General features: G+C 64.6%; 1 protein-coding gene across 1 annotated transcript in view; it reads left to right on the top strand.

Moving 5' to 3' along the window:
- The first annotated feature begins 553 nt into the window (after window positions 1-553).
- COL16A1 (collagen type XVI alpha 1 chain) overlaps window positions 554-18,231 on the top strand; it is a 28,729-nt gene continuing 11,051 nt past the window's right edge. The window contains exons 1-40 of the mRNA XM_033081025.1: window positions 554-672; window positions 1,557-1,657; window positions 3,165-3,227; window positions 3,343-3,460; window positions 4,638-4,761; window positions 6,037-6,312; window positions 6,392-6,472; window positions 7,400-7,531; window positions 8,304-8,357; window positions 10,751-10,786; window positions 11,090-11,116; window positions 11,998-12,060; window positions 12,176-12,217; window positions 12,303-12,347; window positions 12,560-12,595; window positions 12,729-12,791; window positions 12,899-12,943; window positions 13,024-13,119; window positions 13,197-13,235; window positions 13,405-13,449; window positions 13,655-13,690; window positions 13,790-13,906; window positions 13,990-14,025; window positions 14,111-14,146; window positions 14,222-14,314; window positions 14,416-14,454; window positions 15,069-15,104; window positions 15,225-15,278; window positions 15,420-15,536; window positions 15,624-15,659; window positions 15,747-15,854; window positions 15,943-16,065; window positions 16,178-16,231; window positions 16,879-16,920; window positions 17,004-17,039; window positions 17,192-17,245; window positions 17,313-17,381; window positions 17,485-17,520; window positions 17,636-17,662; window positions 17,745-17,810. Coding sequence (XP_032936916.1) covers window positions 1,582-1,657; window positions 3,165-3,227; window positions 3,343-3,460; window positions 4,638-4,761; window positions 6,037-6,312; window positions 6,392-6,472; window positions 7,400-7,531; window positions 8,304-8,357; window positions 10,751-10,786; window positions 11,090-11,116; window positions 11,998-12,060; window positions 12,176-12,217; window positions 12,303-12,347; window positions 12,560-12,595; window positions 12,729-12,791; window positions 12,899-12,943; window positions 13,024-13,119; window positions 13,197-13,235; window positions 13,405-13,449; window positions 13,655-13,690; window positions 13,790-13,906; window positions 13,990-14,025; window positions 14,111-14,146; window positions 14,222-14,314; window positions 14,416-14,454; window positions 15,069-15,104; window positions 15,225-15,278; window positions 15,420-15,536; window positions 15,624-15,659; window positions 15,747-15,854; window positions 15,943-16,065; window positions 16,178-16,231; window positions 16,879-16,920; window positions 17,004-17,039; window positions 17,192-17,245; window positions 17,313-17,381; window positions 17,485-17,520; window positions 17,636-17,662; window positions 17,745-17,810 — 2,676 coding nt within the window. The 5' untranslated portion in view covers window positions 554-672; window positions 1,557-1,581. The remainder of the gene's footprint in view (window positions 673-1,556; window positions 1,658-3,164; window positions 3,228-3,342; window positions 3,461-4,637; window positions 4,762-6,036; window positions 6,313-6,391; window positions 6,473-7,399; window positions 7,532-8,303; window positions 8,358-10,750; window positions 10,787-11,089; window positions 11,117-11,997; window positions 12,061-12,175; window positions 12,218-12,302; window positions 12,348-12,559; window positions 12,596-12,728; window positions 12,792-12,898; window positions 12,944-13,023; window positions 13,120-13,196; window positions 13,236-13,404; window positions 13,450-13,654; window positions 13,691-13,789; window positions 13,907-13,989; window positions 14,026-14,110; window positions 14,147-14,221; window positions 14,315-14,415; window positions 14,455-15,068; window positions 15,105-15,224; window positions 15,279-15,419; window positions 15,537-15,623; window positions 15,660-15,746; window positions 15,855-15,942; window positions 16,066-16,177; window positions 16,232-16,878; window positions 16,921-17,003; window positions 17,040-17,191; window positions 17,246-17,312; window positions 17,382-17,484; window positions 17,521-17,635; window positions 17,663-17,744; window positions 17,811-18,231) is intronic.

The following is an 18,231-nucleotide window of genomic DNA, read 5'->3' as shown; positions in this document are numbered from 1 at the left end:
CTCTGACCCCCGGGCACCTCGCCCTGAGAGCCAGACTGTCCCCAAGCCACCCCAGGGCGCAGGGAGGGGACAGCAGCTCCGTGTCACACAGCGGGTTGGCTGTCCCCGAGCCTCGGGGTCTGCCTGGGGCTGCTCCTGGGGTGGTGCCAGTGCAGGAGCATCCTTGGGGGACACCGTCCTTCCTTCTGGTGCCACCAGCGGTGCCACCAGCGGTGCCACCCGCGGGTCACAGCAGGTGCTGCTCTCAGCTCCCTGTGGGGAGGAAGAGCCGCTCCGCAGGGATGGGCTACACCCCACCCCACCCCCGGGACTGGGGTTCCCCTCTGCTGGGCCGGGGTCCAGCACTCGGAGGGGGTGGGGAGGGAGGGAAGGAGCTGCCGGGGGAGGCGCCCGGGGATGGAGGAGAAGGAGGAGGAGGAGGAGGAGAAAGGCGGGGATGCGAAGGCGAGCGGCGGTGCTGCCCCCCCGGGTTGGGGGGGTGGTGCGGAGGGCGGGCAGCGCTTGGGGGGCGGCTCGGGAACCCCCCCGGAGGGAGGCGGGGAAGGCAGCGGGGGCGGCGCGGAGGCTCCCGGTGTCCCGGAGGTGTCCCACCGCGGAGTTCCCGGTGTCCCGTGGTGGAGTTCCCGGTGTCCCCCGGAGGAGTTCCCGGTGTCCCCGTCGAGCCCCGCGCAGGTGAGCCCGGGTCGGCCCCGCACCGGGGACAGGCGGAGCCCGGCAGAGCCCGGCCCTGCTGCGGGACGGGACAGGGTGAGGGGGGATTCCCCGTTAATTAGCGGAGTTAATGACGCCCCGGGGCCGCGGGGACCCGCCGGTGCGGAGGGTGCGGAGCAGGGAAGGCGGGGAGGGGACGGGGGGAGCGGAGCTGGGGCGTGGGGGGTGTAGGCAATGCCGGGCCAGGGGAGCGGGGTGACAGCGCAGGGGACAAATGTGAAGGGATTGTGGTTGGGGACAGCGGGGTTGGGAGGAGCTGGGGGTGCGGGAGAGCCCCGAGCAGGCAGGGCAGGGGTGGCCCCGTGCCGGGGGTCCCGGGGCTGTGCGTGGGATGGAGAACAGGGATGCACGTCCCGCTCTGGCAGCAGCCCCTGGAGCCGAGCGTGTCCGGTCTGTCCCGGCCCCGGCTCGCTGCCTGCAGCCCGAGCTTGCCTCGTGGCAGGAAGCAGGAGGGAGGCCAGGTCGGGGTGACCTGCGGGGACACCCCGGGATCCACACGGAGATAAAGCGGGGGGTGCAGAGCCCTTCCCGGGGGGGTGCACGCAGGAGGTGCCGGTTCCACTCCAGGCAACCTCAGTCACGGTATTTCCAAATGTTTGGAGTAAATCCCAAGCATAAATCCAAATCCAGACGCTGGGCTTTGACACCCAGGGGTGCTGGGACGCTGAGGCTTGGGGTGGGTGTGGAGCAGATGGATGGGAGCCACTCTGACCCCCAAAACATCACCGAGCCACGGCCAGGAGGGTCAGCAGTCAGCACCACTCCGTGCTGGTGGCTTTCCCGGTGTGGCCAACCTCATGGGCTGGTGGTGGCCACCAGGTGCCCACCCCACTGCTCCCTTGCAGGCCCTGAGCCTCTGCCACGGGCACCATGAGGGGTCTCTGGGCTCTGGTGCTCACCGGGCTCCTCAGCGCCTGCCAGGGGAAGGAGCTGCTGCCGGAGGAAGGTAAGGACCACCGGGAGTGAGGGTTTGGGAGCCACGTCCCTCCTCACCTCTGTGGGGCAGCCCCAGGTGGCCGGAGACACCCTGAGCAAAGCTCAGCATCCCGTGCGAGCCCGGGACACCCCGACACAGCCCTGACCACAGGGAGGGATGGGGCTTGGCCACTGTCCGGCCAGGGGACACTCGGGGCCGGCTGGAGCCGGGTCCGGGCGGGGCAGGTGAGCCAGGACCGCTCCGGGCAGGGTGAGGATGCTCAGAGCTGCACAGGGAGGTTTGGCTCCAGCTGCGAGGTCAGGCCGTGATGGTGAAGGGCTGGGGGATGTCCATGTGCGGCTGGGGACAGGGGGACAATGACCGAGCCACACCGGGGGTGTCCCCGGCCTGATTTGGGTCCCGATTTGGGATGAGCTCCGGGCTGCGGGGGAGGAGCCGCTGGGAGCGACGCTGGGGTTGCATCAGGCTCGGAGGGGGTGGAGCGGTGGCTCGGCCCGGGGGGGCTCGGGTTTGTCACTGTAACTGTCACTGTCGCTGCCACTGTCACTGTCACTGTCACTGTCGCTGCCACTGTCACTGTCACCGTCACTGTCACTGTCACCCACTCCTGCTGCCCGCCGCGGCGTGTCCGTGCCCGTGTCCATGTCCCGGCCCTTCCTGAGGGACGGAGGGTTGGACAGGAGAGATTTTCCCTCGGGATCAGCAGCAGGGCTGGAAGAGGCTTCGGGGTGATTTGTGCTCTGCTTTGTGTCCCCTGCCCGGCTGTGACACTCACAACTCCCACTGCTGTGGTTGTGGCTGTTGTCCCCATGGCCAGATCGTGTCCCCAAACACTGCTGGCCCTGTGACCAGCCTGGGGCACAAGCCACGGTGGTGCCAGGCTCCTGGACAGAGGGTAGGGGAGATCAGAGACCCCCCAGGAACACCCAAGGAAGAGGTGGGAGAATCTTTGGTGCCCATCCCCCTCCAGGGCCGGTTTGTCTGGAGACAAAACAAATCCCCCTCTCCCACCCCCTTGTTTACTCCTTTATCTCGCACCTCCCAACATCTGGCGCATCTGGAGGTGGGTCGGTGCTGCCGGGGCTGTGATTTATCCCCGTGAACAGCAGCACATCCCCGTGACCGCGCCTGACACGGCATTTCCTGCGCCTCAGCCTTTGCCTGAACCCTCTCTCCTGTCCCCGAGGCCACCAGCTCCGAGCTGTCACCGCGATGGGACAGCTCTCGGTGCCACTGTGGGTGTCCCTGGCACCCGTCCGAGTCTCCTGGTGCTTATTCCAACCGCGGGGCTGTCTGGAGGCAAAACAGAGCTGGGGAAAACATTTAAACATTTCACCTGGGAGGTGGCAGGGCCAGCTCTGTCCCCTCCGAGCTGCTCTGGGAGCTGCTGTGGGAGCGGGATTTGTTCTGTCAGTGCTGGCTCCTGGCAGCACCCTGAGACCTTCCTGGGCTTGGGGAGCTCTGTGTCCCACCTGGGGACACTGCAGTGACAGCGATGTGCTGGTTTCCCTCACAGGGGAGCTGTGCCCGCAGCTCTGGGATGAGGAGCTGGTTGGGGACAAGTATGAGAATGTCACAGGTAAGGAAATTCCCTCTCAGGGGATCCCTGACACCCCAGAACGGGCTCTGTGTCCTGCCTGGGTGCTGTCACCTGTCCCAGGACCACGTCTCATGTCCCCTGCTCTGTCCTGCAGGCTTTAACCTGATTAAAAGGTTCGACCTGCTGAAGATCTCGTCCATCAAAAAGATCCCCAGCGCCCGGGGGCCGGCGGTGCTGCGCCTGGGCACCGTGCCCCTGGTCCAGCCCACGCAGTGAGTGACCCTGGGTGACCCAAAAGGTGGCCTTGGGTGACCCCTGAGTGACCCTCAGGTGACCCAAAGCTCCTCCAGGCACCATCCCCGGGCGTGGGGTCTGGGTGGGCTTTGCCCTCAGCTCGTGCCAGGGATGCCAGGCAGGTCTGTGCCACCCGTGGGGACACTGGGGGACCCTGGGCTGCCCCAACATCTTCCTCCTCGAAAGCAAACCCTGGGCTGCCACGGTTCTGCTGGCTGGTGGCCAAACCCTGAGCAATCAGAGCTCTTGGGGTCCTGAAAAGCTCCGAGCAGGTGTGGAGGGGGCTGCAGGGGGGCCACAGGGGGACTGGCCTTTGTCCCCTCCATGTCTGGTGCCCACGGTGCCAGGGCTGGCAGGGATGCTGCAGCGTGGCAAAGCAGGAGCAGATCCAGGTCCTGGGGAGCTGCTCCTGCAGGAAATGGCTGCGGTTTGTCCCCACCTCGCCCCGGGGCTGGCACTGAGCTCTGCCGGGCACGGGGCTCTCCAGAGGGTGAGGAGATCCAGCCCGGGCAGCCAAATCCTTGCATGGGTTTGGGGTGGGTGCTCCAGGCTGGTGTTGCTCTTGGCTGGCAGATTCTGGAATCCCAGATCCAACCTTGGGGAGTCTGGGCGTGGGGACAGCCCCAGAGCCAGGCTGTGAAATGCTGTGGGTGCCCATCAAGTGCCCATCGGGGTGTCCCCGTGCCCCGTGGAGCGCTGGCCTTGTCCCAATCCCCATCCCTTGGCCCAGCTCCAGAGCAGTGGCTTGGAAAGCCGCGGGTGTGGAGCCAAGGCTGGGAGCGGAGCAGAGCCTGGAGCAAATCTTTCCAGTGCTTAAATTGCTGTGGGCGAGCTGGGGAAAAGCTGCCACGGCTGCCTTGGGGATGATGGATGCATTCCCTGCCTTCCCAAGGACTCAATTCTGGGATGAGAGCCTGAGAGCTGCAGCCACCCCAGCAGGAAAATCTCTGGGGTGCAGTGTGGGGCTGAATCCACTGTGGTGGCATTTGGGGTGCCACCAGAGGGGACAGATCACGGCAGGACCCACGGGAGGGGGGTGTCAGGGTGATGCTGCCACCTGAAAGTGCCCTGTGGATGGGTGTCACCAGCCTTGGTGCCAACCCCATCCCCAGAGCACCCCACGAGGCTCAGCCAGCCCAAAAATTGTCCCCACAGGCAGGTGTTCCCCCGGGGGCTGCCCCCCTCCTTCACCCTGGTGGTCACCTTGCTGCTGAAGAAGAACAGCACCGGGGAGCACTGGTACCTGTTCCAGGTCACCGACCGGCAGGGATACCCCCAGGTACGGCCGGGAATGTGACAGGAGACAGCAGGGAACAGCCAGGAGCTGTCCCTGAGCGTGGCATTGTCCCCTCTGTGCCGGGTGTCACAGAACAACCAGGAGCTGTCCCTGGGCGTGGCATTGTCCCCTCTGTGCCCTGTGTCAGGGAACAGCCAGGAGCCATCCCTGAGTGTGGCATTGTCCCGTCTGTGCCCTGTGTCAGAAAACAGCCAGGAGCTGTCCCTGAGTGTGACATTGTCCCCTCTGTGCCCTGTGTCACAGAACAGCCAGGAGCTGTCCCTGAGCGTGGCATTGTCCCCTCTGTGCCCTGTGTCAGGGAACAGCCAGGAGCTGTCCCTGAGTGTGGCATTGTCCCCTCTGTGCCCTGTGTCAGGGAACAATCAGGAACCATCCCTGAGTGTGGCATTGTCCCCTCTGTGCCCTGTGTCACAGAACAGCCAGGAGCCATCCCTGAGCGTGGCATTGTCCCCTCTGTGCCCTGTTCAGGACACAGCCAGGGGCTGTCCCTGAGTGTCCTTTGTCCCCTCTGTGCCCTGTTCAGGACACAGCCAGGAGCTGTCCCTGAGTGTGGCATTGTCCCCTCTGTGCCCTGTGTCACACAACAGCCAGGAGCCGTCCCTGAGCGTGGCATTGTCCCCTCTGTGCCCTGTGTCAGGGAACAGCCAGGAGCTGTCCCTGAGCGTGGCATTGTCCCCTCTGTGCCCTGTGTCACACAACAGCCAGGAGCTGTCCCTGAGTGTGGCATTGTCCCCTCTGTGCCGGGTGTCAGGGAACAGCCAGGAGCTGTCCCTGAGTGTGACATTGTCCCCTCTGTGCCCTGTGTCAGGGAACAGCCAGGAGCTGTCCCTGAGCGTGGCATTGTCCCCTCTGTGCCCTGTGTCAGGGAACAGCCAGGAGCTGTCCCTGAGCGTGGCATTGTCCCCTCTGTGCCCTGTGTCACAGAACAGCCAGGAGCTGTCCCTGAGTGTGGCATTGTCCCCTCTGTGCCCTGTGTCACAGAACAACCAGGAGCCATCCCTGAGCGTGGCATTGTCCCCTCTGTGCCCTGTTCAGGACACAGCCAGGAGCTGTCCCTGAGCGTGGCATTGTCCCCTCTGTGCCCTGTGTCAGGGAACAGCCAGGAGCTGTCCCTGAGCGTGGCATTGTCCCCTCTGTGCCCTGTGTCAGGGAACAGCCAGGAATCATCCCTGAACGTGGCATTGTCCCCTCTGTGCCCTGTGTCAGAGAACAGCCAGGAGCTGTCCCTGAGTGTGACATTGTCCCCTCTGTGCCCAGCTCTCCCTGTCCGTGCACGGCCCCGAGAAAAGCCTGGAGTTCCAGTCCAGGGCACCGGGAGCCACTTTCGTCAGCGCTGTGTTCTCGGGCAAGGCTGTCGCATCCCTGTTCGACGGGCGGTGGCACAAGGTGGTGGTGGCCGTGCAGGGCCACGCCGTGTCCGTGCACCTGGACTGCGCCTCCATCTCCTCCAAGCCGCTGGGGCCGCGGCGAGCGCTGTCCCCGGAGGGTAACACCTTCCTGGGGCTGGATGCCGTGCGGGGAACCCCGGTCCGGGTGAGTGGCTGCGGGCTCAGGGCAGCTCTGCCCGCGGGGTTGGGGACAGCCCTGACCTGCCACCCGTGTCCCGCCGCAGTTTGACATCCAGCAAGCTCAGATCTACTGTGACGCCGAGCTGGCCAGGCAGGAGGGGTGCTGCGAGATCTCGGCCAGAGGGGTGAGTGCCTCTGGGCGTCCCTGGGTGTTCCTGAGTGTTCCTGAGTGTCCCCAAGTGCCCCCGAATGTTCCTGAGTGTCCCCAAGTGTCCCTGAGCACTCCTGAGTGCCCCCAAGTGTCCTACGAGTGCCTCTGGGTGTCCCCGAGTGCCCCTGAGTGTCCATGAGTGTTCCCAAGTGTCCCTGAATGCCACTGAGTGTGCCCGGGTGCCCCTGAGTGTCCCTTAGTGCCCCCGAGTACCCCGAGTGTCCTTGAGTTCCCCTGAATACCCCTGAGTGCCCCTGAGTGTCCCCAAATGTCCCTGAGTGTCCCTGAGTGTCCCTGAGTGCCCCCGAGTGCCCCCAACTACCCCCGAGTGTCCCTTAGTGCCCCTGAGTGTCCCTTAGTGCTCCTGGGTGTCCCTTAATGCCCCCGAGTGTCCTCGAGTGCCCCTGAGTGTCCCTGAGTGTCCCCGAGCGCCCCCGAGTGCCCCCGAGTGTCCCCGCGTGTTCCTGGGTGTCTCCAAGTGCCCCCGAGTGCCCCTGAGTGTCCCCAAGTGTCCCTGAATGCACCTGAGTGTCCCTTAGTGCCCCTAAATGCCACTGAGTGTGCCCGAGTGCCCCCGAGTGTTCCTGAGTGCCCCTGAGTGTCCCTGGGTGTCCCTGAGTACCCCTGTGTGTCCCTGAGCCCCCACCCCAACCCCAGCCGGACCCTGGAACTGCCCAGTGCACCCTCAGGGTTTTCCCCACAGGGGAAACCGAGCGCAGTGAGGACAGGTCTGTCCCCTTTGTGTCACCGCCTGGTGCTGCCTGCCCCCGTGTCCCCGGCAGCGTCCCTGTGACCCCTCTGTCCCCGGCAGTGTCCCTGTGACCCCGCTGTCCCCCGGCAGTGTCCCTGTGACCCCGCTGTCCCCCGGCAGCGTCCCTGTGACCCCGCTGTCTCCCTGCAGTGCCAGACCGAAGCGCCCAAGACTCGCCGGCAAGCGGAGCTGATGCAGAGCAGCAACCTGATCGAGATGGTGCCGCAGCCCGAGGGCCGGGTGTTCACCCGCTGCTTCTGCCTGGAGGAGCCGCTGGGCACCGTGAGCTCCGGCAGCGCCTGCTCGGCCGCATCCCTGTCCCATTCCTGGCTCCGACCCCATTCCGGTCCCATCCCGATCCCATTCCTGGCTCTGACCCCATCCCCAGCCCCATCCCGATCCCATTTCTGGATCCAATCCCATCCCCAGCCTCATCCTGTTCCCATTCCTGGCTCCGACCCCATCCCCGTCCCATTCCTGGATCCAATCCCATCCCCGTCCCATCCCGGTCCCATTCCTGGCTCTGACCCCATCCCCGACCCCATCCCGATCCCATTCTTGGCTCCAACTCCACCCCCAGTCCCATTCCTGGCTCTGACCCCATCCCCAGCCCCATCCCGTCCCATCCCCAGCTCTGACCTCATCCTGGTCCCCATCCTCGTCCCCATCCTGGTTCCCATTCCTGTCTCTGACCCCATCCTGGTCCCCTTCCCCATCCCCGTCCCCATCCTTGTCTCCATCCCCACCCCATCTCCATCCCTAACTCTGTCCCTATCCCATCCCAATCCCTGTCCCATCTCCATCCCCATCCCCTCCCCATCCCTGTCCCCATCCCATGCCTGTCCCGGTGTACCCAAGTCGTTCCAACCCCTGGAAAATCGCTGCCTCCCTTTTTCCAGCCCGTGCCAGGCTCGGGAGGGAGGTGCCGGTGACCGGAGGGAATCAGGGAGGGGAAGGTTCCTGCGGTGCCACCGCTGCCTCATCCTTTCCCGGGCAGGATAACCCGGGATTCACCGAGAGCGGTGGGATAATCCCGGCTCTTCCCTCCCTGCAGGAGCCGGGGAGAGCCTCGGGAAGGACCAGCCTGAGGGACGATCCCAAGGAAAAGGTGAGGCCGTCCCGGTCCTGGCACACCCAGCTCTGCTCCCCTTCCAGCTCTGCTCCCCTTCCAGCGCCATCCCAGGTGTCACCCGCTGTCCCAGCCCCAGGCTGGCTCTGTCCCTGCCACATTTGGGAACTCGCAGCGCTGCAGGGACGCCGGGCAGAGCGGCTGCTCCGCTCCCCCGAGCAGGGATTGAGGCCCCACTGGCTCAGTGCTGCTGCTGGAGCCATCCCAGCTGTGGCCAAGGGCCTCTTTGTTCCCTCCGAGCGTCTCCGGAGCGCTGCCAAGCTGGGAAACGTCTCCAGCGCTCCCGTTCCTCATCCCTCAATGTCTCTGGGATTCCTCATCCCACCGCGGGGATTTATCGCTGTGTGCTGGGGCTGGGATCGTGCCAGGGCTGGGATCAGGGGTGGGATCAGGGATGGGATCAGGGGTGGGATCAGGGGTGGGATCCTGCCAGGGATCGTTCCAGGGGTGGGATCCTGCCAGGGGTGGGATCAGGAGTGGGATCATGACAGGGATGGGATCCCCCCAGGGTGCAGATCAGTGATGGGATCCTGCCAGGGGTGGGATCAGGGCTGGGATCAGGGCTGGGATCCTGCCAGGGATCGTTCCAGGGGTGGGATCGTGACAGGGATGAGATCCCCCCAGGGGTGGGATCCTGCCAGGGGTAGGATCAGGAGTGGGATCGTTCCAGGGGTGGGATCGTGACAGGGATGGGTCCTGCCAGGGGTGGGATGGTGCCAGGAGTGGGATCAGGAGTGGGATCATGACAGGGGTGCAGGTCAGGGCAGGGGGGTGGAGGCCATGGGGACACAGCCACGTCCTGCCTGTCCCCAGTCCCTGGGATCAGCCTGGAGCGGGTTTGGCCCAGCAGAGCCGAGGTCAGGCCACAAAGGTGCAGGGAGACCCAGGGCAGCCCCTGTCACCTCCCCAGGGACAACACACCGAGGGTTTCCCTTCTCCACCCAGGAATTCCCTGAGCCCAGGGAGCTCCAGGGCTGGGGGGAGCTGCTGCAGGGGGATCCCCACGGGTGTGGGGTGCACGGGGGGTGGGCAGTGACTGTGGGGTTTTGGATGCTGTGGGGTTTGGGGTGCTGTGAGGTTTGGAGTGTGGGGTTTTAGGATGCTGTGGGGTTTGGGGTACTGTGGGATTTGTTGTGTGGTGTTTGGGGTGTTGTGAGATTTGGGATGCTGTGAGGTTTTGAGTGCTGTGGGGTTTTGGTTACTGTGGGGTTTTTGTTGCTGTGGGATTTGGGATGCTGTGAGGTTTTGAGTACTGTGGGGTTTGGTGTGTGGAATTTGGGATTCTGCGAGGTTTGGGGGTGCTGTGTGGTTTTGAGTGCTGTGGGATTTGGGATACTGTGAGGTTTTGAGTGCTGTGGGGTTTGTTGTGTGGGGCTTGGGGTGCTGTGAGGTTTTGGGTGCTGTGAGGTTTTGGTTGCTGTGGGGTTTTGAGTGCTGTGGGGTTTGTTATGTGGGGTTTGGGGTGCTGTGGGGTTTTGGCTGCTGTGAAGTTTTGGTGTGCTGTGAGATTTGGGGTGCTGTGGAATTTGGTGTGTGGGGTTTGGGTTGCTGTGGGGTTTGGGGTGCTGTGGGATTTGGGATACTGTAAGGTTTGGTGTGCTGTGGGGTTTTGGCTGCTGTGGGGTTTGGTGTGTGAGATTTTGGCTGCTGTGGGAGTTTGGGGTGCTGTGTGGTTTGGGGTGTGGGTTTTTAGAGTGCTGTGGGGTTTGGGTTGTTGTGGAGTTTGGTGTGTGGGATTTGGGATTCTGTGGGATTTGGGATTCTGTGGGATTTGGGATGCTGTGAGGTTTTGGATACTGTGAGGTTTAGGATGCTGTGGGATTTGGGATGCTGTGGGGTTTGTTGTGTGGTGTTTTGGGTACTGTGAGGTTTTGAGCGCTGTGGGGTTTGGTGTGTGGAATTTGGGATTCTGTGGGGTTTGGAGGTGCTATGAAGTTTTGAGTGTTGTGGGATTTGGGATGCTGTGGGGTTTTGGATACTGTGAGGTTTTGAGTGCTGTGGGGTTTGTTGTGTGGGGGTTTGGGGTGCTGTGAGGTTTTGAGTGCTGTGGGGTTTTGGTTGCTGTGGGGTTTTGAGTGCTGTGGGGTTTTGTGTGCTGTGGGATTTGGGATTCTGTGGGGTTTGGGGGTGCTGTGAGGTTTTGAGTGCTGTGGGATTTGGGATGCTGTGGGGTTTTGGATACTGTGAGGTTTTGAATGCTGTGGGGTTTGTTGTGTGAGGTTTAGGATGCTGTGGGATTTGGGGTGCTATGAGGTTTTGGGTGCGGTGGGGTTTTTGGGTGCTGTGGGGTTTGTTGTGTGAGGTTTTGGGTGCTGTGGCGTTTTGGGGTGCCACGTGGAGCTGCTCCAAGCTTCCATCCCTGTCTCTTCCAGTGCCCTCCCTGCTCACCCCAAGTGACCCCAGGAAATGTGAGTGTGGCACTGCACGTGGGCTGGGCTGTGAGCTGGGGGTGACAAAAGCCACCGGGTGCTGCCACCAACCCCCCCCCCCCACCACCCCACAGCTCCTCCTGCCCCAGGGCAACATCTGGAGAGCCCCTGATTCTTTCCAGATGTGGTTCCATTCCTGCAACAACTGTTGGCTGGAGTTTGGGGGGGATGGCAGGGGGGTGTTTTGGGGACACCTTAGGAGGATGGGGACCGTGGCAGGCTCAGAGCTCTGCTGCTGCTGTTTGAAGCCCCCTTGGGGACACCTTTCTCCTGTCCCCACAGGTCACCCTCGGCCCCCCAGGTCCAAAGGTGGGTTTGTCACCATCCAGGACACCCGGAATGCTGTGCCAGAGCGTTCCTGCCAGGATCTGCGGGCACACACAGGGACCTGGGGACACCCTGTGCCTGTTTGTCACCCACCCTGTGTCCTTTTGTCACCCATCCTGTGTCCCCCTGTCACCCACCCTGTTCCCGTTGTGTCACCCACTCTACTCCTTTGTCACCCACCCTGTGCCCATTCTGTCCCCCTCCCTGTACCTGTTGTGTCAACCACCCTGTGCCCGTTGTGTCACCCACCCTGTGTCCATTGTGTCACCCTTCCTGTGTCCCTTTGTCACCCACCCTGTGTCCCCCTGTCACCCACCCTGTGCCTGTTGTGTCACCCACCCTGAGCCCGTTTGTAACCCACTCTGTGCCCATTGTGTCACCCTCCCTGTGTCCCCTTGTTCCCCTCCCTGTGCCCGTTGTGTCACCCACTCTGTGCCTGTTGTGTCACCCCTCTCTGTGTCCTCTTGTGTCCCCCACTCTGTGCCCGTTTGTCACCCACCCTGCATCCATTGTGTCACCCACCCTGCATCCATTGTGTCACCCACCCTGTACCCATTGTGTCACCCTCCCTGTGCCTGTTGTGTCACCCACCCTATGCCCACTGTGTCACCCACACTGCATCCATTGTGTCACCCACCCTGTGCCTGTTGTGTCACCCTCCCTATACCTGTTTGTCACCCACCCTGTGTCCATTGTGTCACCCTCCCTGTGCCTGTTGTGTCACCCATCCTGTGTCCCCTTGTTCCCCACTCTGTGCCCGTTTGTCACCCACCCTATGCCCATTGTGTCACCCTCCCTGTACCGGTTTGTTACCCTCCCTGTGCCCACTTGTCACCCTCTCTCCCTCCCTCCCTCTCTCGCAGGGCACCAAGGGCGAGCGGGGCCTCCCTGGCACAGCCGGCAGCAAAGGGGAGAAGGGTGACCGTGTGAGTGTCCCTGCTGTCCCTGCCCTGTCCCCTCCTGCTGGGGGGCCGCTCCCTGCGGGGTCCCTGTCCCCCAAACCCCCCCACCCTCATCCCTGAGCCACCTCCCCCTCCGCAGGGCATGGACTGTGTGCGCACCCACCCCGACGGCCCCGTGCAGGTGAGACCCCCAAACCCCCAAAAACCCCCCCAAACCCCCTCCCCATCTCTGCCTCCCCCTCACATCCTCCTCCTCCTCCTCCCAGTGTGCCGAGGGGCCTCGGGGTGAGAAGGGGCAGCGTGGGCAGGCGGTGAGTGACACTGGGGACAAGGTGTGGGGACACTGCGGGGGTGGCCCTGCCCTGGGCTGGGCTGGGCAGGGCTGGGCTGGGCTGGGGGGCGGGTCCAACTCCATGAAAGGAGCAGAGGTGACCCCAAGGAGCCCAGCTGGCACCTCCACGAGCCCACCTGGCACCTGCACGAGCCCACCTGGGCACCCACTTGTCCCTTTTTTCCCGTGCAGGGACTCCCAGGTCCAGCTGGCACTGAGGGACAGAAGGTGAGTCCAGCCCACCTGTGAGGTGACATCACACCTGGGATGGTGGCAGAGGTGCCAGGACCTGCCAGCACCAATCTGGCAGCTTGGGTGACACCACGGGTGGCACCATGGGTGACATGTGTCCATCCTGCAGGGCCAGAAGGGTGAGAAGGGCGATGGGGGCCTGCAGGGCAAGCCAGGGCGCCCTGGCCGTGATGTGAGTAGTGCTGGTGGCACCTGGGCACCCCTGGGCACCCCCTGGGCATCCCCCAGGGGAGGGGGTCCCGTCCCAGGACCCTTCACATCCCACTCCCCCCCTGGCAGGGCCGGCCTGGAGAGATCTGCGTGGTGGGACCCAAGGGCCAGAAGGTACCTGGGGGGTTTGGGGGTGACAGATGGGACACCTGGTGGCACTGCCAGCACTGACAACCCCCCAAACTGTCCTCCAGGGTGATCCTGGCCTCGTGGGACCTGAGGGCTTGGCTGGTGAGCCAGGACCCCCGGGCCAGCCGGGCTCTCCAGGGATTGGCATTCCAGGGAAGCCGGTGAGGAGCCGTGTGACACGGCGGTGTCACCATGGTGCCACCCCAGCGGGGCTGACACCACCCTCTGTCCCTTTCAGGGTGACCCCGGTGGCCCCCCAGGTGCCAAGGGAGAGAAGGTGAGTGGAGGGAAGGGGGTCCCAGCTGCCCCCCATGCCCAGAGCCAGCCTCAAACTCCCTCTGGGTGGCACAAGGATCTGCCCTGGGGGTGACAGTGGATGTCACAGAGGGCTCAGGGCTGTGCTGTCCCCCCTTGCTGAGCTCAGCTTTTCCCATCTCTGGCTCCAGGGCAGCCCGGGAGCTCCTGGACCCGGAGGATCGCCTGGGACACCCGTGAGTAGCGAGAGCCGGGAGCCGAAGGCGGGTCAGGGCCGGGTTCCTTGGCTCGGGCTCGGGGCTGCTCTTGGCCGGAGAGGTGACGGGATCCGAGCTTTGGGACCGGGATCATCCCGTGACGCGGCTGCAGGCCAGCTCCGGGCTGCTGGAGGCGCTGCTGGGGGGTCCCTGAAGCAGCCCCCTCCCCAATTTCCTCCCGCAGGGTCTCCCCGGACTCGTGGGGCCCAAAGGAGACAAGGTGGGTGCGGTGACGGTGACAGGGTGGCTGCGGTGGCTACCTGGGACACCCCGGGGGTCACCCCTCAGCCCCCCAAACCTCACTGCTCCCACCGGGCAGGGCGAGCCGTGCCAGGTGTGTCCCAGTGTCCCCGAGGGGATGCTCGGTGCCATCGGAATTCCCGGCGAGCCGGGCCCGCGGGGGGAACCCGGAGCGCCCGGCAGGGATGGGGTCTCGGTGAGTCTGAGCACGGGGATTATCGGGGTGGAGGGCAGGGCGGGGCCACCGCAGCACCCCTGATGTTCCCTCTGTTCCCTCAGGACGCACCCGGCCCCGCGGGACCCAAAGGGGACAGGGTAGGTGACACGGGCAGGGCTGGGCTGTCCCCAGATCCACCTGGGGGACACCGAGCACCGTCCAGCTCCTGCTTTTCCTTGCCAGGGAGATCCGGGCATCCAGGGGGTGAAAGGAGAGAAGGTGAGTGTGTGACCCTCCGTGCCACCCCCCTCTCGGTCGCTGCAGCCCCTGAGCTGTCCCCTCCTGCCGTGCCAGGGGGACTCGTGCCAGTCCTGCGACCTCCGCGTCCTCTCCGCGCTGCGCCGCGGCCCCGCCGAGGGGCTCGAGGGGGAGCCGGGGGCGCTGCCGGTGAGTTCCGGGGTGGGACCCCCCTGTCCCATGGCGGGGTGACCCCCGGGATGGCGGGGTGACCCCCGGGGGTGCCGCTGAGTGACCATGTGGGTGTCCAGCAGGAGCTGTCCGGCCTGGCTGGGATCAAGGGCGAGAAGGTGAGTGACCGTCCCTGTCCTTCTCCCTGTCCCCTCCCTGCCCCCCTCCCTGTCCCCTTTTCACACCCCTGGGAGGGGCGGGAATGGCTGGGTCATCCCATGGGGTCGGGATTCTGATCCTGACCTCAATTCTGATCCCGACCCTAATTCTGATCCTGATCCCAATTCTGATCCTGATCCCAATTCTGATCCCGACCCCAATTCTGATCCTGTCCCTAATTCTGATCCTGACCCCAATTCTGATCCTGACCCTAATTCTGATCCTGACCCCAATTCTGATCCTGAACCTAATCCTGACCCCAATTCTGATGCCGGCCCCAATTCTGACCCCGACCCCAATTCTGATCCTGACCCTAATCCTGACCCCAGTTCTGATCCTGACCCCAATTCTGATCCCAACCCCAATTCTGATCCCAACCCCAATTCTGATCCTGACCCTAATTCTGATCCTGACCCTAAATTCTGATCCTGTCCCTAATTCTGATCCTGACCCTAATTCTGATCCTGACCCTAATTCTGATCCCGACCCCAATTCTGATCCTGACCCCAATTCTGATCCTGACCCCAATTCTGATCCCGACCCCAATCCTGATCCCGGCCCTGCTCCGTTCCAGGGGGACAGTGGCCATGTGGGACCCACGGGCAGGCCGGTGAGTGGGGACACTGCGGGGGTTTAGGGTGGGGAGCCCAGGGGTGCAGGAGGGGTCTGGAGGTGCCGGAGCCGAGCTTTGTGACCGCGGTGTCACCTCTGCTGTCACCTCTTGGCACAGGGAATCCCCGGAGAGAAGGGAGATCCGGGTGCGCGGGGGCTCAAGGGAGAGAAGGTGAGCCCAGCCCTGGGGACACCGCTGTCCCCTCCCTGTCCCTGCCACCTCCAACTGAGGCCTGGATGGCACAGAGGGCCGTGACCCCCCTCGCTGCCGTCGTGTCGCGGTCCCCAAAGCCACCGGGATGTCCTTCCGCAGGGCGAGCAATGCGGGCAGTGCCCTCCCGGCCCGCAAGCGCTCCAGGGGACAGCGACAGTGCTGGCAGTGCCGGGGCCACCGGGACAAAGGGGTCCTGGTGGCCCCCCGGGCAGAGCGGTGAGTGCCCCCCCGTGTCCCCCCGTGTCCCCTGTGTCCCGTTTTTGGGGGGATGTCCCACCCTGACCCATCCCTGCCTGTCCCCAGGGCAGACCCGGCGGCGCTGGCGAGAAGGGACAGAAGGTGAGAGGGGCTGCGGGTGGCTCCCAGTGGTGACAGAGGGCTCTGTCCCCTCCCTCCCCGTGCCACCTTGTCCCCTCTCTTTGCCAGGGTGACGCTGGCAGCCCTGGGGACCCGGGCACGCCGGGCATGGCCGGTGTCCCCGGACTGGCGGGTGAGCCGGGCATCAGGGGACCAGCCGGCCCCAAAGGCGACAAGGTGAGATCGTGACACATTTTGGGCAGCTGGACCCCGTCCCCGCGGTGTCACCCACACGTCCATCCCCTGTCCTGTCCCCTCCCCGCAGGGGGACGCCTGCGAGCCCCGCCCCGCCGTGCTCGGGGAGCTGCCGGGCGTGATGGGCATCCCGGGACAACCCGGACCCAGAGGGGAGCAGGGCCCGCCGGGCATCGGCCAGCCGGGCAAACCCGTGAGTGTCACCTCCTGTCACCTCCTGTCACCTCCTGTCACCTCCTGTCACCGCCCCACGGCCACAGCCCCCGCTGGCATCGTGTCCTCGGGGTGACCCTGCTGTGTTTTAGGGGAAGCCGGGGCTGCCGGGGGTGCAGGGCCCCGCCGGGCCGAAGGGGCTGCAGGTGAGTGGGGGGGAGGGTGTGGGGTCCTGGGGTCACCTCATTGTCCCTCTGTGTCCATAGTGGGGTCCTGGGGTCACCTCATTGTCCCTCTGTGTCCTTAGTGGGGTCCTGGGGTCACCTCATTGTCCCTCTGTGTCCATAGCGGGGTCCTGGGGTCACTCATTGCCCTTCTGTGTCCATAAAGGAGTCCTGGGGCCACCTCATTGTCTCTCTGTGTCCTTAGTGGGGTCCTGGGGTCACTCATTGTCTCTCTGTGCCCATAGTGGGGTGCAGGGGCTGGATATGGGGTCTTGGGACACCTCCCTGCCCCTCTGTGTCAGTTGTGGGGTGCAGAGGTTGGGTGTGGGGTCCTGGGGTCATCCCCCTGCCCCTCTGTGTCCATAGTGGGGTCCTGGGGTCACTCATTGCCCTTCTGTATCTGTTGTGGGGTCCTGGGACACCTCCGTGCCCCTCTGTGTCCATAGTGGGGTCCTGGGGACACTTCCCTGTCCCTCTGTGTCAGTTGTGGGGTCCTGGGGACACCTCCCTACCCCTCTGTGTCAGTTCTGGGGTGCAGAGGTTGGGTGTGGGGTTCTGGGACACTTCCCTGCCCCTCTGTGTCAGTTCTGGGGTCCTGGAGACACCTCCCTGCCCCTCTGTGCCCACAGGGTGAGCCAGGACCGCGGGGGATCGGCCAGCCAGGAGCACAGGTGGGTTTTGGGGTGTCTGTGCTGTCCCCTGCTGTCCCATGCCGGGTGGCTCTGGTGGCTTTCCCACACTCTGCTTTCCCCAGGGAGACCCCGGCAGCACCGGACCCCCCGGCCCCCCCGTGAGTAGAATTTGGGGTTTTGGGGTGCCCAGGGGGATGGGGCAGGGAGTGGGGGGGGTCACACCCCTGCCACCCCCTGTGTGCGCTGTGCTGGCTTTGGGGACAGCGTTGTCCCCTCACTGGGGGAACCAACCCCCTGTCCTGCCCCCCAGGGCCCCCCCGGACCTCAGGGACCCCCAGGGACGGCAGCAGAGAAAGGAGCCAAGGTAAGGGAGCGTCCCCCAGCCCTCGGTGTCCCCCGTGCCCCCCATTCCTGCTGTCCTTCCTCTGCAGGGATCTCCGGGCCCCAAAGGAGCCACGGGACCCCCGGGACCACCAGGGAGCAGCGTCACAGGGCCACCGGTATGTCCTGTCCTGCAGGAGGGGCAGTGCCACCCTGCTGGCACCGCGATCCTGGAGATTTAACTCACCTTCCTCCTTTAATTCACCTTCCTCTTCCTCGCAGGGGCAGCGGGGGCTCCCCGGCTCCAGCGGGCAGCCGGTAGGTGCCAGGGGCTGTGCCAGGGGCTGTGCCAGGGGCTGGGTGACCACAGTGGTGACCACTGGTGGGGGACACCGGGGACTGTCCTAACCCCGTCTCCGTTTTCCTCTGGCAGGGGGAGAAGGGAGCCCAGGGAGAGAAGGTGAGTGGGGGTCCGGGTGGAGCCGTGCCCCCCGTGCCACCCCCGCCCTGCCCTGCCCTGCCCTCACCCCCTGTGCCCGCAGGGAGACCCCGGCGAGTGCTCCTGCCCCTCCAGCCCCCGCCAGGACCCCAACTACAACGGGATGCCGGTGAGTGTCACCCTGCCTGACTCTGTGTCACCCCCTATGGCTCTGTATCACCCACTCCGTCGGCTCTGTGTCACCTCCCCTGTCTCTGTGTCACCCCCCTCGGCTCTGTGTCACCCCCCCTGTCTCTGTGTCACCCCCCCTGTCTCTGTGTCACCCCTCCCTGGCTCTATGTCACCCCCCATGGTTCTGTGTCACCCTCCCCGGCTCTGTGTCACCCCCTATGGCTCTGTGTCACCCCCCCCGGCTCTGTGTCACCCCCTATGGCTCTGTGTCACCCCCCCAATGGCTCTATGTCACCCCCCATGACTGTGTGTCACCCCTCCATGGCTCTGTGTCACCCCCCCGGCTCTGTGTCACCCCTCATGGCTCTGTGTCACCCCTGTGTCACCCCCCCGGCTCTGTGTCACCCTCCTGTCTCTGT

This window comes from Catharus ustulatus, chromosome 26, assembly GCF_009819885.2.
Source record: "Catharus ustulatus isolate bCatUst1 chromosome 26, bCatUst1.pri.v2, whole genome shotgun sequence".
Classification (NCBI taxonomy): domain Eukaryota; kingdom Metazoa; phylum Chordata; class Aves; order Passeriformes; family Turdidae; genus Catharus; species Catharus ustulatus.
The sequence above is the reverse complement of the archived record's forward strand: the minus strand, read 5'-3'. Positions and strand labels throughout refer to the sequence as shown.